The 16,866-nt window shown below is 38.5% G+C and overlaps 1 protein-coding gene across 3 annotated transcripts in view; it reads right to left on the minus strand.

Moving 5' to 3' along the window:
* NUDT6 (nudix hydrolase 6) overlaps positions 1 to 16,866 on the minus strand; it is a 32,305-nt gene that overhangs the window by 7,748 nt on the left and 7,691 nt on the right. For all 3 annotated transcript variants that reach the window (XM_033215193.1, XM_033215191.1, XM_033215192.1), the window contains exon 3: positions 13,095 to 13,150. Coding sequence is in view for 1 of the 3 variants with exons in the window: in XM_033215191.1 (XP_033071082.1) it covers positions 13,095 to 13,150 (56 nt within the window). In the remaining 2 variants the exon portion in view is untranslated. The remainder of the gene's footprint in view (positions 1 to 13,094; positions 13,151 to 16,866) is intronic.

Raw genomic sequence — 16,866 nt, forward strand, 5'->3', positions numbered from 1 at the left:
AAACTCAGTGTTAAAATCCAGGCAGGCTTTTTCTTTTCTTTTCTTTTCTTTTTTTTTTGTATTTTTTTAGTAGAGATGGGGTTTCACAGTGTTAGCCAGGATGGTCTCGATCTCCTGACCTCGTGATCCGCCCATCTCGGCCTCCCAAAGTGCTGGGATTACAGGCTTGAGCCACCGCGCCCGGCCAGGCAGGCTTTTTCTAACCATCTTTTAAGAAATTGTAAAAGTCGATTTGATATTTTCTAACTAATCCTTAATGACTGTACACTGCTTTTTCATATACCTTTTAATTTTTTCCTTGGACGTAATTGGAACATTCTATATAAATCCAATTAGATTCTGTGTGTTAGACTTACACTTTTCCAGGGCTCACAAATTTGGACTACAGTTTAGTGCCAAATGTCTTTGTATCTATCTGTTGCTTGTGAGTTCCCCATCTAGAATGTTCTGATTGGCATGGAATTTATTTCCTAGCTAGTGATCTTTTATTATTCTTTCTTTCCAGTATATTGTTTTATGAGGAAAAAATTACTGAGGATCAGTTTTGAAAATGTAGCCTATGAGATTATGTTTTTCATCTTTATTCTCCCTTCCTATAAAAGAAGATGATATCTCTGTGCCTCAAGTGTAAAATTCCATGATCCTTTTTTTCCCTAATCTTAAAAAAGGAACTTTCCACTCTCTTGTGAAAGAAATATTCTAAAATGCTCCTGTGCTTAGCTGCTTTGTGGGATGCTACTCAACAGTCACATACATGACCCCTCCCTGCTTTGAGTTGGTGAGGTCTAGTTCCTTTAAGCATATCTGATTTTCACATACTACAAAAGGTATTGTATCTTTTTAACTTATAAAAATATGTGATTTTAAACCATATTTAGAGTAGTTCCATCATATTTTGGAATGGTGAGTGGTATGACAATTTTCCTATATATTTTCCAATTATAAATCTAATGTTCTGTGTGTGTGTGTGTGTGTGTGTGTGTGCGTGTAGCAGTAAATGGAAAACAGAAGACAGTGTGGATGAAGTAAGGGTGGTCTCATCACTGCAGTCCTTCCTTCCCCAGTGTTAGAAATTGCTGGCCCAAGAAATAGTCATTTTAGCTACCAAGAAAGGGTAAATTTTCTGATGCATTTTTTAGAGATATTAACAGAATGTAAGATACTTTCTCTGTTAAAGCATGTTCAAGTTTAAAACCACTATTTCTTTGAAAACTTATCCTGAAGATAAACTCAAGTTTATTTTAGGGTTTCTAGAATGGGTGAAAATGATTCATTTTCTGATTCTTTTTCTATTTTCTCTGTTCCACAGACATCTGCTTTCCTAAGCAAAGTATTCATTTTAAGACCTTCCCTAGGCTTGGCTACTGAAATCCTAACCAGAAGTTTGTGTAAACACAACCCTTAAAAGAGTACTAATTTCTTTCAGCCATATCTCAAGAACCGAGAGCAAGGGCACAGACCTGCTAACTTTTTCCCTTTGGTTCTCATATATATGTCACCTTCTTGTTCTGTCTTTACTCCAACTTGGTCAGATGCCAGAAATTTGGTTATCTTTTATTTTTCATTGTTCTAGTCTTTAATGATCCTATCACCTTTTATAATTCAGACCTACTGTATTTAGATAAATCTCACTAGCTACAATATTATCACTATTACCAATGAGAAAGAAGCTACCATAGAGTGTCTAATAAGTTTGTTCATTCATTCAATAGAAATTTATTGAGTGTTAGGTGTTGGGCAAACAGAAGTTACTGTATATAGCAAGTGTAAAGAAGTTAATGTATATTGGGCATACAGAAGTTAATGTACATGGCAAACCCAGTCATTCTTTTTATCTTGGCACCGTGTATTTTTCTTAATAATACTTATCTCCACCTTACATAATATTTATTCATTTTATTATTTGTATCTTACACATTTGAATGTAAGCTCCATATGTAGAAACTTTGCTTTGCTAAACTCCATATGTGGAAACTATACATCTGTTCACTGATGTATACCTAGTGCTTAGTGCACCATGTATTTTTCTTAATAACACATCTCCACCTAACATAATATTCATCCATTTTATTATTTGTTTCTTATGCATTTGAATGTAAGCTCCCTATGTAGAAACTTTACTTTGTTCACTGATGTGTACTTAGTGCTTAGAACAGTGTATACAGCAGACTATGTATAAGAACTCAGTCATATTCAGTGAATGAATTAGTAGGTCCCTACTCTTAACTCTTTTTTTTTTTTTTTTTTTTTTGAGACGGAGTCTCGCTCTTCCACCCAGGCTGGAGTGCAGTGGCCGGATCTCACTCAGCTCACTGCAAGCTCCGCCTCCCGGGTTCACGCCATTCTCCTGCCTCAGCCTCCCGAGTAGCTGGGACTACAGGCGCCCGCCTCGTCGCCCGGCTAGTTTTTTGTATTTTTTTTAAGTAGAGACAGGGTTTCACTGTATTAGCCAGGATGGTCTCGATCTCCTGACCTTGTGATCCGCCCGTCTCGGCCTCCCAAAGTGCTGGGGTTACAGGCTTGAGCCACCGCGCCCGGCCTACTCTTAACTCTTGAACACCCAGTTTATGGGGTCAAGTCACTATTTGGTCTTTTATTTCTTAAGATATTGGGGTAGGAATGAAGGACTGGAATATGTGGGTAGGGAAGGAGAAAGGACATGTAAGTGTCAATTTAGATATGTGTTTGAATTTGTGCATATGCTCATGTTGAAGGTTAAATTTTCCCCTGCAAAAAACACTTGACATTAATGCCTGGGGAGAGTGAGGTGCATAAAGAAAGGAGAGAAACTGGCTTGGATATCTGAAAAGAATGCCAGTTAGTTTGAAAGAGGTCAAATGAAAAGACTAAAAGGCAGAAATTAAGTCCACAGGCAAACAGCCCGGGCGGCGCCCTGAGCCTAGTTAAAGATCGACCCCGGACCTAACCGATTAGGTTATCTATAGATTCCAGACGTTGTAAGGACAAGCGTTGTGAAAGTCCCTGTCCTTCTCTGTTCTGTTCTAATTACCAGTGTCTGCCATATATCTCAGTCCTGGGCCCAGTACAAACACATTCCTCTATTTGTCCCAACTTCCTGAGCCCAATACAAACACATCCCCCCATATATCTCAGAAACACCACCTAGAGAGCCGCCGATAAGGTCACAACCGTTTGTAGTTTTACTAATGCGCGGGAACAAATAAAAAACTGTTAAATGTATAACTTAAAATATTAACCAATTGTGATGCTGCGACCAAAAGAATTCCTTTGTTCCTCTGTAGCCTTACATATCCTGTATACATTGGGCTATAAAAAGCGGGCACATGCATCGTTCGGGGCCCTCTTGTATGTTGTGGAACGGAGGGACCAAGTTCGAACTTGCAGTAAAGATCCTTGCCGCTTGGCTTTGACTCTGGACTCTGGTGGTCTTCTTTGGGGAATAAACGGTCTGGGCATAACAAGTTATTTATAATAAGTAAATAAGTATATATAATCTATATATTTTATTAAATATTAAATATAAATTGCATATAGCTAATAGCTATCAGTTATATTGAAATATCACCTAATAGCAAATATTTACAGAAATTAAATTATTCCATGTCTTATTTTTATTTCAACATTGAACTATATGTTAATTCTTAATTTTCATATTTTGTTGCTCTCTTAGATGGATCTCTGTTTATAACTTAAAAAAATCAAAACCCTACTTAGGAGTGTCATTCCTACTTAAACCACAAATAAACTATCTTATATAATTTGAACTTCTTTAGCTTCTATCAGTACCAACTGCCTGAAAGTGTAGGGGGAACATGACTAGATTCTGAAAAGCATCACTTTGTTGTTCTTAAAGGACCAATTATTGGCAGGTTTGAGAATCAGCAGAGCCAGGAAGCTCAATATGCCAGTTTAGTGGTTCTCAAACTTTACATCAGAATCACCTGGAGGGCTTGTAACCAGAATTGCTGGGCTTTATCCTCTAGAGCTTCAGATTCCACAGATCTGGGGTAGGGCCTGAGAATTTGCATTTTAGTAAGTTGATGCTGTTATTGTCTCTCAGCTCCAAATCTACCCTTCTGTACTTGCTTAGTGATTCTGGAGCTGGGATTCTGCTAACCAGTTTCTGCTTTGCCAGCTGACTCCATTTTACGCTCTACCATTAGACTGCAAGGCAAGAGGAGGAAGGGACTAGCTCCTTACTGTGGGCTTTCTGTGCGCTCGTGGTTCCTGTGAGTTATCACTGCTTCAAGGCTGCTTCACTCTAGCAGCAGCAGTTCCTTCCCATAGTATCAGCAGAATCCAGTTTGCAGTTATCCTAACATTTCTAAGAGAAGCTTCATTTTGCATCCCCTTCCCACGAGGCACCAGCAAGCTGATGCCTCATCCTCAGAGATATGGGTCCAAATAAACCAGCAGCAGCTGAACAGCATGAGGTTTGCGTTTTAGCTGTGTATGGTCCCACATGAAGGAACCCACAACCCACCAGAATGGCATAATGATTACTCTAAACTGAAGACACTGAAGATACAGCAGATGCAGAAAGAAGCATTCCTGAGCTTCCCTTATCTGATTAAAGGCAAAGCTTTCTGAGAATGAAGCTGCCATTAATCCCCTGAGTAGGAGTGGGGGATTGAGGGGGCTGGGGAAGCTTTCAGCCAGGAAGGAGACTGGCCATTAGCACCTAGATGAGAAATTGCATAACAAAACCTTGTCAGAAGCTACCATGCCTGCATGTTTTCACTAGAAGCCCTATACCCCTTTTTCCCCTTTTACTAATATGGTATAGTATATAGTATATAAACCCTTACTCCTAGCCAAGCCATTCCTTATAGAGTACTCTTGAACTTTTCTCCTGTTAATCTATCTGTTGTCAATTAATTTGTAGTACCATCTCCTCCACCCAGTTCTAAGTTGGTAGAGGAAAAGTTTTCTTCCCCACCTACTTTTTTGCTTGTTTGTTTTAGATGGAGTCTTCTCTGTCACCCAGGCTGGAGTGTAATGGCATGATCTTGGCTCACTGCAATCTCCGTCTCCCAGGTTCAAGCAATTCTACTTCCTCAGTCTCCTGAGTAGCTGGGATTATAGGCGCACACCACCATGTCCGGCTAATTTTTGTATTTTTGTAGAAACAGGGTTTTACCATGTTGGCCAAGCTGGTCTTGAACTCCTGACCTTGTGATCCACCTGCCTTGGCCTCCCAAAGTGCTGGGATTACAGGTGTGAGCCACCGTGCCTCCCCTCTTCCCCACCTACTTTATGACTTAACCTCTTTGGTTGACTTTCCCAGTCTGTGAAATTAGGAACAGGTTGCTATGACGATTAAAGTAGGTAATTAATATACAGCACATAGTGTATCCGGAGTTGGTTCCTTCCAGGTTTGTGGTCTTGCTGACTTGGAGAATGAAGCTGCAGACCTTCATGTGAGTGTTACAGCTCTTAAATGTAGCACAGACCCCAAGAGTGAGCAGCAGCAAGATTTATTATGAAGAGCAAAAGAACAAAGCTTCCACAGCGTACAAGGGGACCCAAGTGGGTTGCCGCTGCTGGTTGGAGTGGCCAGCTTTTATTCTCTTATTTATCCTTGCCCATGTCCTGCTGATTGGTCCATTTTACAGAGCAGTGATTGGTCCATTTTACAGAGTACTCATTGATCCATTTTACAGAGTGCTGATTGGTGTGTTTATAATCCTTTAGCTAGACACAGAGCGCTGACTCGTGCGTTTTTACAGAGTGCTGATTGGTGCATTTACAATCCTTTAGCTAGACACAGAGTGTTGATTGGTGCATTTTTACAGAGTGCTGATTGGTGCATGTACAATCCTCTAGCTAGATAGAAAAGTTTTCCAAGTCCCAGTCGACCTGGAAAGTCCAGCTGGCTTCACCTTTCAGTAGGATAGTGTGAAGCACAGGTTAAACATTCACTAAATGCTAAATGGTGTTATTAATAAAATCAAGTTTCTTAATGTCTTACATTAAGTTGATTTTCTCGATAGTTTTGTCATATTATAACATTAAAGTTGCATCTTCCAGGCTTTTAGATCATAGCATATTTTACTCAATAGGTTCTTTTTACATTTGGATCTTTTGTTATTTGAAGGCGAATGAGGATGATCACTCATATGTACGCCTGTGTTTATACACGTTACACAGAGACAGTTCCATTATTTGTTTACCCCTCTATGTGCTGTTACACTTTACCTCTGCCAACATAAAAGTGGTCTTTTCCCTATAGGAAATTTTAGGAGTACTATTCACATATTTCCACCCATGAGTCACAGACAGAACTAGGACTTTGAGAGGTCATGTCTAATTCAGGTATTCTCTGATAAGTCACTCAGTGCCTAACACACCTATGACAAATGGTTCCCTGGCTTCCATAGTTTCTCCAAATCCTTTAACAAATATTTGGAGGCTAAGATTGCAGACTAATCAGTAAAGATGCACAAGGATTCCTTCTCTGCTTGCGGATGTCATATGCTCTAATAAGAAAATATAATGCAGAATGCTGATTCATATAAATATCAATATCTTGTGCTCTGTTGTAGCCACAGGATTACTCGTACTTTTCTCATATAGTTATTTTCATCTTATAGTTAATATTTCTTCAGAAAGTTGATATTTGTACTTCATGGGGATTATGTTGACTTTATTTTTCTGAGGGAACAATTACGCCAATCAGTTATCTTTCATAAGTTAAGTGAACACTCCTAAGAGGTCATCAGTTCTGGTTGCCATCCTGAATATTCCAGACTATTTCTGATTTTAAATACACTGTTCTAATATTAAATACTCTATCTTTTGCTGAGCCCCCAGGCAAGGGGAGGATGTTTTCTGTAGCCAGAAGAAGGGTACTGCTTCTGCTGGCTCAGAGGGTTCAAGAGAATTTGAAATTCAATATTCTCATGTTCATTCACTCAGGGTCGCAGGATCCCCACTCTTCTCCTGCTAGGGGATTGGCTTTGACACAGGACACTTATCAAACTCTACTCAGTCTCCTTTGCAGCTCTGATATTCTTACAGTTGGATCTAGGCCTGATTGTGGCTGGAGAATATGGGGGTCTCTTTAAATGGTGCCATGGAGGTCTTGGGGTTTTCATATTGTGCCTTGAATTGACAGGCTGACTTGCCTTTGGAGATGGCAAACAAAAGTCAGCCATCTCCAAAGCTATATAATTATTATTACCCTCTGTACTGTTGAAGTACCATGGCTACCAAACAACTCAACACTTCAGTTTCCATCTGTACCTCATTCCTTTCCATATGTAACAATCTTAGTTACTGCTATGTTACTATATGCCAGGGCTTATCACTATCCAGCTCTATTGATGCCAGAATGCTGACTGGACCTGGCAAGTAGGACGTGTCAAGTATTCTAAATGTCCTAGTAAGATATCTGGGCGCTAGAGGATAGGAGATGCCCTTATTAAGTGTTTAGAAGTATAGTTGTCAGAGGTGTTTAAATCAGAGTGACTCCATCTTGTAAAGAGGCTGGGTAAAATAAGGCTGAGACCTGCTGGGCTATATTCCCAGGAGGTTAGGCATTCTAAGTCACAGGATGAGATAGGAGGTCGCACAAGATACAGGTCATAAAGACCTTGCTGTTAAAACGGATTGCAGTAAAGAAGCCAGCAAAAACCCACCAAAACCAAGATGGGGATGAAAGTTACCTCTGGTCATCCTCACTGCTCATTATATGCTAATTATAGTACATTAGCATGCTAAAAGACACTCCCACCATGACAGTTGAGAAATGCCATGGTAATATCAGGAAGTTACCATATTTGGTCTAAAAAGGGGAGGAACCCTTGGTTCCGGGAATTGCCTGCCCCTTTCCTGGAAAACTCATGAATAAGCCAACCCTTGTTTAGCATATAATCAAGAAATAACTCTAAGTATCCTTAGCAGAGAAGCCCAAGCCACTGCTCTAGTATGGAATAGTTTTTTTTGAGATGAGTCTCACTCTGTCGCCCTGGCTGGAGGGCACTGTCGCCCTGGCTGGAGGGCAGTGGCACGATCTCCGCTTTTGGCAACCTCTGCCTCCTGGGTTCTAGTGATTCTCCTGCCTCAGCCTCCCGAGTAGCTGGGATTACAGCATGCGCCACCATGCCCTGCTAATTTTTGTGTTTTTTTAAAAGTAGAGATGGGGTTTCACCATATTGGCCAGGCTGGTCTCAAACTCCTGGCCTCAAGTGATCCACCCGCCTAAGCCTCCCAAAGTGCTGGGATTATAGGCACCAGCCACCGCACCTGGCCTATTCCTTTACTTTCTTAATAAACTTGCTTTCACTTTACGGATTTGCCCAAATTCTTTCTTGTGTGAGATCCAAGAACCCTCTCTTGGGGTCTGGATCAGGACCCCCTTCTGGTAACATAGTAGTCTGTAGATATCTAAAGTATGGGCTACTTGGTGCACCTTGCAATTATCCCCACTCACAGCACTTGGAGTAATACTTTTTTACATTTTGGAAGCAGCATATATCATATTTGGGAATACTTCTCCAATTCATTTCTACTAACAAAAAGCTTGGATCCTTTCCTCCTACTGTGAATTGTAAACTAAAAATAAAATCCTAAACTCCTACCAAGTGAATGGACCCTGCCTCTTGATCAAAGGGACCCCCAAAAAACCTTACAAACTAAATCCCCAGCCATGATGGGTAGGGAAGTTGGACACACCTCATTATACCCCTTCCCTTTTGGAGTTTAGGCACAACTGATGATTATTATGTTAACACAGAGGTCATAAGGTAACAAAATGGACTCTTTGTGACAATAAGATACCAAATTATAAGCAGGATCTAAAGCCATGCCAGACAAGGGCTAAGTCACACAACCCTGCAGGTCACTCTGACCCAGTGTATTATTGGTTAACAGACTTCTTTATTTTAACTTAAAACATTCTTTCTGCTGACTCTAAATTTTTAGACAAAGCTTCACTTCCTTAATCAATTGTAAGTTAGAGAATCTGTGAATCTACCTATAGCCTGTAAGCCTCCTCTTTAAACATCCTGCCTCTTCAAAACATCCCGCCTTTTCAGGCGAAATCGATGTATACCATCCACGTATTGATTTATGTCTCTGCTTGTAACTCCTGCCTCTCTCAAACTTATTAAACAAAACTCTAATTCAACTGCCCACTGGCACACGTTCGTAGGACGTCTTGAGACGCATTTCTCAGACCATGGTCATTCATTGGTTCAGAATAAACCTTTTAAAAATGTTTTACAGTCTGATTTTTCCATTAACAGAATTAATAAAGTGGCATTCGTATCTATAAATTAATCTCTTATTACCCTGAATTAATCTAACTCAGAATCCAAACAACTCTGAGTAAAGAAAAAAAATTAAAGTTTGTTAACTTGTAAAGGACCAACTGCTGAATCATGTGTGCTCTGAAAAGTTCAGCCATCTCAGTGAGCCAAAAACAAAAGGATTTTTAATAAAAACTTCTTTCTTTCCTACTTATAGTCTACAGTCTTTATTTGGGTCTTCTAAAATCTGTAAAAATAGATCATCATCTTAGGTTTTGAGAAGAACTGATAATTACTCTTTATCTCCTTAAATTAATCATCTCCCCCCCATCCCAGCTTTTTTTTTTTTTTCTTGAGACAGGGTCTTACTCTGTCACCCAGGCTGGAGTGCAGTGGCTTGATCATGGCTCACTGCAGCCTTGACCTTCCAGACTCAAGCAATCCTTCCACGACAGCCTCCCAAGTAGTTGGGACTACAGGTGCACACCACCATTCCTGCCTATATTGTTTCTTTAGTTTAGGTTTAGTGAAAAGATTCCTCTATAGGCTTCTGATTCTGCCTATTACTAGTTGTTCAATGTTGAATAAGTTATTGTAACCTCTCTAAATCTCAGTCCTAAAATAATAGAGATAATAATAAGTATGATTATTAAATGAGAAACATGGAAATTATTTCATGCAAGTATTTTATGCCATCACAGATTATTTGATTGTCTGGTTTTATTTCTACTGACAGAGCAAAACATGATAGAATTAAATTTTTTTTTTTTACCCTGAAAACCTCATAAACTAGGATCAGGAATGTGTGCTATAACAGAGGATTAAGTATTAGTAAACGTTTGGCTATGACTTTTTAGGAGGCTAAAGGCCAGAACAGAGCCTTCTGTGCACTACAGGCTGGTACTACCACTTTATTAAGGTTTTTAATTCTCTTTAGATATGACTATAAGTTCTAAGAGCCACCAAATAAACCATTCATGAAGTTATCTAGGGTTAATTACTCAAAAGTCACCAAGCCTAAAGGTATGACCTGCAAATGACTGTAAAGGCCATACAAAAGAAACTCAGAGTGGAAAAAGGGAAAACTCTCCACTTGATTCTTTATAAGTAAACATTACAGGATGAACTCAGTTATTCCAAAGAACGACTAAAACAGTGCCACTGTGGATTGAGTTTTCCCCTACAATGGGATGACACTTATTTATTTGTTTTGTCATTAGGTCTGGATCTCCCTTTGTTTTCTGACTATTTTGAAAAACACTAAGAAACATTTCAGAAAACACTTTCATTTATTTGAAACTAAGATGAATAAAGCTAGAGAAGCATTAAGTGCAACCATGATTAACAGAGAACCATAAAAGTTTTAGTGGTTTACCTGGAATTCAGGCAAATTTATTAAACATAGTTTTCACTATTACCCTGTTTTAAAAATATAGCCCAATTCAATTCTTTCCTTTTCAATTACATATTTCAAGTACAGATTGCTCTGGGAATTTGATTTCTGTAAGCAGAACCTGTTAAGTTACTTGTCTTTGCAGGTTTTATAAGGAAACAAAAAACCCACTCAAAAAACATAAAGCTATCTAGGTTTGGAGTAAGACAGTTCAGCTATATCTGCCAGGAAAGCTCCATTTTTCCAGACTGCAATGTAGTTTTTAACATTGTCAGACCCAAGTTTGTTTTCTCTGAATTTCTGTGTTTTATTACATGAATAATAACATGGATAGATTCTTATTTGGTAGATTAACCAACCCTGAAGGACTGCTTGGAGTGGAACAATCATGTTATCTGGCTGTCTTTCAGCCTCTGTTAAAGTCCATAATGAAATTTTATTTGACAAAATCACTTCTGAAACCCAGTGTGCTATTTAAAAAACCTTCATGGTTTACCCTTTTCTTTCCACAATACCAAAGTGGCTTAGACCACATTTTATCTAGACATTGTATAAGTATTTATGCTATGTACATGAAAGATACATAGAAATACAAAATTACCACATTACAATATTTTGTTTGACCATTGAGTCTAACTCCTAAATTTTATAAGTGGGGAAACTTAGGTCCCCGAGTCAGAAAGACAGTTAATGGCATGGCCAAATCCTAGGGACCCGGGTCTGCTGATGCAGTTTTGTCTCAATAACATCATTCACATGAGCCCAGGAAAGATTAAATAAATTTTGGTGACCTACTTCTTCTTTAAATGAAAAGAGAGATAATCAAAAGGATATACTTAGAAGACAGTAAAACCCTTTTATGGTATCTCTTTAGAAGTAACTGCTACATACCAAGGTCTAGTCTTTGTTTTAAACATAACAACAGAAATTAACCAATTTATGTTACTTGTACATACAGTATTTGTTAATAATGTTTGGGCATATCTTCTGTCTGCTATACTGGAGAGAGTTATAATATCCACTTTGGGTTGAAGCCAACTTGCCAAAGTAGAAGTGGCAAAGGGATTGGAACTCTGGTCAGTCTGGCTTCCAAGTCCATTTTGTTTATATCAGCTCCCTCTCATTGGGCATACTGTTGTCAGGCTAATTTGCATATTGTTATTAGATTAATCTTGTCCATATATCATCATCATCATTTTGTCATCACAATCAAAATCTTTTAATAGTTACTGTTTCCATGTGAAGTCTAAACTCATCTGCCTGGTTCTCAGGCACCTCATAACTAGGCCCTTTTTTTAACCACTCAATCATGCCTCCTACTCTCTGGTCATTACCATTACATATATATATGTCCCAATTCAAATACAAAACTTATTGAGGGCTAGGTAAAATACACTTTAGGTGTTCTATAAATTTCTGTTGAGGACAAAAAGCTTAATTTGAATCAGAGATCCTGCCTTAACTAAAACTTTAAAGTTACTTGGAGCCATGAGAATAGTTTTAGATAGCATTTCCAAGAAATGTGTGATACTGCTTTCAGCTATCATTACGAACATTAATTTAAACTTTAAGAACATATGTGGTGGGGAAAAATGTTTGACTCTGTCCACTAATATTTGCTGAAGTCTCAGAAAGTGTCAAAATCATTATTCTCTTTCACTTTTACTTCTGACTCCCGAGCATGAAAACATCTGATTTCTAATCATGGTACTTCTCTGGGAAATATTTGCTGCTTCTAGTCACCTAGACTCCTTATCTTGGTACCCAATCCTCTTCACATTGTTTCCAGTCTAGCTCTCAGGTCAAATATCTTACCACTGTCCACACTCTGGGCCACAATGAACTTTTTACCATTATTTCTGAACTACATCAGTCCCTTTCTGAGCTCTGTGCCTTTGTACAAGCAATTCTAATTTTATCAGTTTATTTTTAATCTTTTTTCTTCTGCACTTGGAAAACTCCTACTCATTCTTTAAGACCTAGTTTAAATGTCACCTCCTCTGAGAAGTCTTTGGGGACTTCTTCAGGCAAAGTTAATTGCTATCATCTATTGTATGACTGTCTTTCCAAATAAATAGTAAGCTGCAGGGCATAAGGTAAATTGTCTTACTGCTTTTTCTATGCTCAGCACCTGGGCCAGAGTAGAACTCATTGAGTGCTGAATGAATGGAAGAATATCTTGATAATGTATTCACACAGACTTGTCTTCCCAATTAAATACAGTCATTTATAATTTTCCTTTAGCCATAAAGTAATAGATAGTAACACTGAGTGTTACCTGGAAATTTTCAAGACCTGTATAAGTACGTTGGTTTAAATAAATATCTAAGGTGATCCATAACTGCTTAGAAATTATTTTTTATATATCTTACTATAACCCCTTAGGCATATTAAAATTTCTACATTTTATTCTTCTCTAGAAAGAAATAAACATTTAGAAAGCAATTTATAAAACAGAAGCAGCTTACTTTATTTCGATCTTGTACAACCAGAATTTTTCTAGTACTTTCATCAAATACAGCTCCTGTTGGGGGAAAAAGAAAAGATAATTGAGAAATATTAATTTCCTTCACCTTAATCTCCTCCCACACTCTCTATCTGTGGTGATCAAAATTCTACCCATACTTGAAGCCCTGGTTCAAATACAGGTGGAGTATTCCTTATCTAAAATGTTTGAGAGCAGAAGTATTAGATTTTCCTGGATTTTAGAATATTTTCATACACATAATGAGGCATCCTGGAGATAGGACCCAAGTTTAAACATGAAATTCATTTATGTTTCATATATACCTTATACACATAGGCTGAAGGCAATTTTTATACAATATTTTAAATAATATTGTGCATGAAAACCAAGATTTGACTGCATTTTGACTGTGACTTGTCAAATGAGGTCAGGTATGGAATTTTCCACTAGTGGCATCATGCCGGTGCTCAAACACTTTTGGATTCTGCAGCATTTTGGATCTTTGATCTGTCGATTGGGGATGGTCAACCTGTAGCACCTCATCCATGAAGACACTAAGTGCTTGTCTTAGTCCATTTGGGTTGCTATAATAAAATAACCATAGACTGGATAGTTTATAAAAAACAAACTTGGCCGGGCGCAGTGGCTCACGCCTGTAATCCCAGCAATTTGGGAGGCCGAGGCGGGCGGGTCACGAGGTTAGGAGATCGAGACCATCCTGGCTAACATGGTGAAACCCCGTCTCTACTAAAAATACAAAAAAAAATTAGCTGGGCGTGGTGGCGGGCACCCGTAGTCCCAGCTACTCGGGAGGCTGAGACAGGAGAATGGCGTGAACCCGGGAGGTGGAGCTTGCAGTGAGCCGAGATCGCGCCACTGCACTCCAGCCTGGGTGACAGAGCGAGACTCCGTCTCAAAAAAACAAAAAACAAAAAACCCCAACTTATTTCTTGCAGTTCTAGAAGCTAGGAAGTCCAAGATCAAGGTGCTGGCAGATTCAGTGTCTGATAAGGGCTCATTCTTCTAGCCCTGTCCTCACATAGTGAAAGAGGCAAAGAAGCTCCTGTGGGCCTCTTTCATAAGGACGCTAATCCCATTCGTGGGAGCTCTGCCCTCATGATCTCCTCACCTCCCAAAGGCCCCACCTCTTAATACCATCGCACTGGGGATTAGGTTTCAACATATGAATTTTAGGGGGAACAAACATTCAGACAACATATGTGCTTACAATATTTACTGAATAAATGAATTGACTTCTCATTTTTATTCCTTGAATCACTATCCATAGAATACAGGCTGTGCCCCCTGATGATCCAAATCTCAAATATCTCAATATTCATTTCAAGAACTTTCTGAAGCCAATTAAATTTTCTTATTATGTATATGTACAACTTTATAATCTACTAATATACTGCTTTGGAAGAGTTCTTTGTTTTATATATAAGTTCTAGTCCATTTCTTTTGTTTATTCATTCATCATACGCATTGCATATTCTTTCTTTTTAAAAATATTTCCCTTTGGGCAATGTTGGGTCAAAAATACAAATGACAGTTTAGTGATTTTTATTATGATCATTTAGATGCTATGATTTAAACATTATTTGTATTTAAATAATGTGGGATGATATTTTTTAAAAGATGCTTTCAACATATTTGTCCATGCTTTCAATATTAACTGAGTTCCTATATATAATGTATATAGATCCTAGGTATATTAATTGAGCTCCTACTATGTACCAGGCATTTTTCTAGGTGCTACAGATATAGTGGTGAACAACACAAATGAAATTCCCTATCCTTATGGGGCTCCTATTCGAGTATGTATGTGGGGAGGTGCCAAAACAAGCAAAAAATAAATTATATAGAATATTAGAAGGTGATAAATGCTATGTAGAGATAGAATATAGAGAAGGAATAAATATGTGTAACATGGGGAAAAGTAATTGAAATGCAATTGAAATGAAAACATCACACTTGAGTATTTTAAGGCAGGAAGGAAAATCACCAAGTGAGATATAATTAACGTTAACGTTGGCTTCTATTAGAAAAGGTAAACTATAATTTAATTGGGCTTTACAAGAAGTAGAATGCCAAAGAAATGCCAAGGAAACTTACTCTTAAATGTTAATAATTTGTGGTTACTCAGATTGAACTTCTCCCTAATGAATTCACTGTAAACATGAGCACAGCATCAGAGACAAAACCAGCACCACTAAAGCACAATTTGAGCGACCCCTGCTGGTCACAACATAAAAATTATTATTATGATTAGGCACTGTGCTTCAATGCACATTAGCTCAGGTATAAATCACAATTATCCTGTGAGTGATATGAGTGTCTGACTTCATATGGCTCTAAATGGTAGAACTGGGACTAACAGCCAGTCTGTCTGGATTTTAGGCAGGCACACTCTTCTCACTGTGCAATGCTGCCGCTCCATAACACTGAAACTGCTCTCTCAGAAGGCTCACATTTCCATCCCATTCATTAAAAAAAATTGAGTATTTATGCCAGTCACTGTCTTCAGCCTGAGGATATCGTGGTGACCAAGATAGATAAAATATCTGCCTTTATGGAGTTTGTATTATTGTGGTGGAGATTAAGTGATACAATATAATTAATTATATATACATGATATAACAGAATTTTAGACTGTGATAAATGCTATAAAGAAAAATAGAGCTGGATAAAGGGACAAGGAATGATGGCACTGGTGTGCAGGGAGAAGTTACTTCTAGACAGGAGGGTCAGGAGCTTTTCTGAGAAGGAGACACTTGAGCAGAAACTTAGGCTATAAAGAACTAGATAAAGAAAGTTCTGGAGAAGCGTGCCGCAGGAAGAGGAGCCAGTAGATGTCAAGGCTCTGAGCCAGACACAAGCTTGCTAAGTTTGAAAAGCAAAAGAAAGCAATGGCTCGCTCATGCAATTCCAGCCACATCTGCCTTCAGTAGTTTACAACAAATATCAATTATTTTTCTTTCCACCTAAAACTCTGCACCCCAGCCTGGGCAACATGGCGAAACCCTATCTCTACGAAAAATATAACAATTAGCCTGGCATGGTGGTGCATGCCTGTAGTCCCAGCTACTTGGGAGGCTAAGGCAGGAGGATCACTTGAGCTAAAGAGGTCAGAAGGAGCCCAGATCATGCCACTGCATTCCAGCCTGGGAGACAAAGAGAGACCCTGCCTCAAAAGAGAAAAAAAAGCAAAACAAAAAACAACTCTGCATCTTTCCAGAACAATTTTCTTACATTACCTTGTCCACACCCCCAATAGTGGCTTCAAATCCTAGTTAGTGCTCAAGATTGGTCAAGTTCTGCATTTCCTATTCTTTGAGCTGCTCTAAACTATAATGCACAATATAGTACTTAGTTATCAACAGGTCCTTCATAGGATACTCTTTTTGCATATATTACCAATTCTGTGGTAATAACTGGGAACTCTTAAGAGTCTGTGCCCGTGAATGATAATTATTTGTATAATTTTCCATTGAAGTGTGAGGCTGTCACTAAATTATTGAGTAGAATCTTTTGAAATAGAGCTGAACGGAGAGTTTCTGAATGTCTGCTTGCTACAGGGAAGCAAGACAGGGACAGAGAGGACATCATTAGGCATTCTTGAACAACTCCTTGAAAAGCCTTTAGAAAAGCCTTGAAAAGCAAACTCCCTTAGAAACTCTTGTAAATTATATAAAGGCAAATAAAATTATTAATTAAATAATGTTTTATTGTTTTTATTTATTAAGGTCATAAGGATTCCTTACTATTATAGT

This window comes from Trachypithecus francoisi, unplaced genomic scaffold (assembly GCF_009764315.1).
Source record: "Trachypithecus francoisi isolate TF-2019V2 unplaced genomic scaffold, Tfra_2.0 Lachesis_group1, whole genome shotgun sequence".
In the NCBI taxonomy this organism is placed as follows: Eukaryota; Metazoa; Chordata; class Mammalia; order Primates; family Cercopithecidae; genus Trachypithecus; species Trachypithecus francoisi.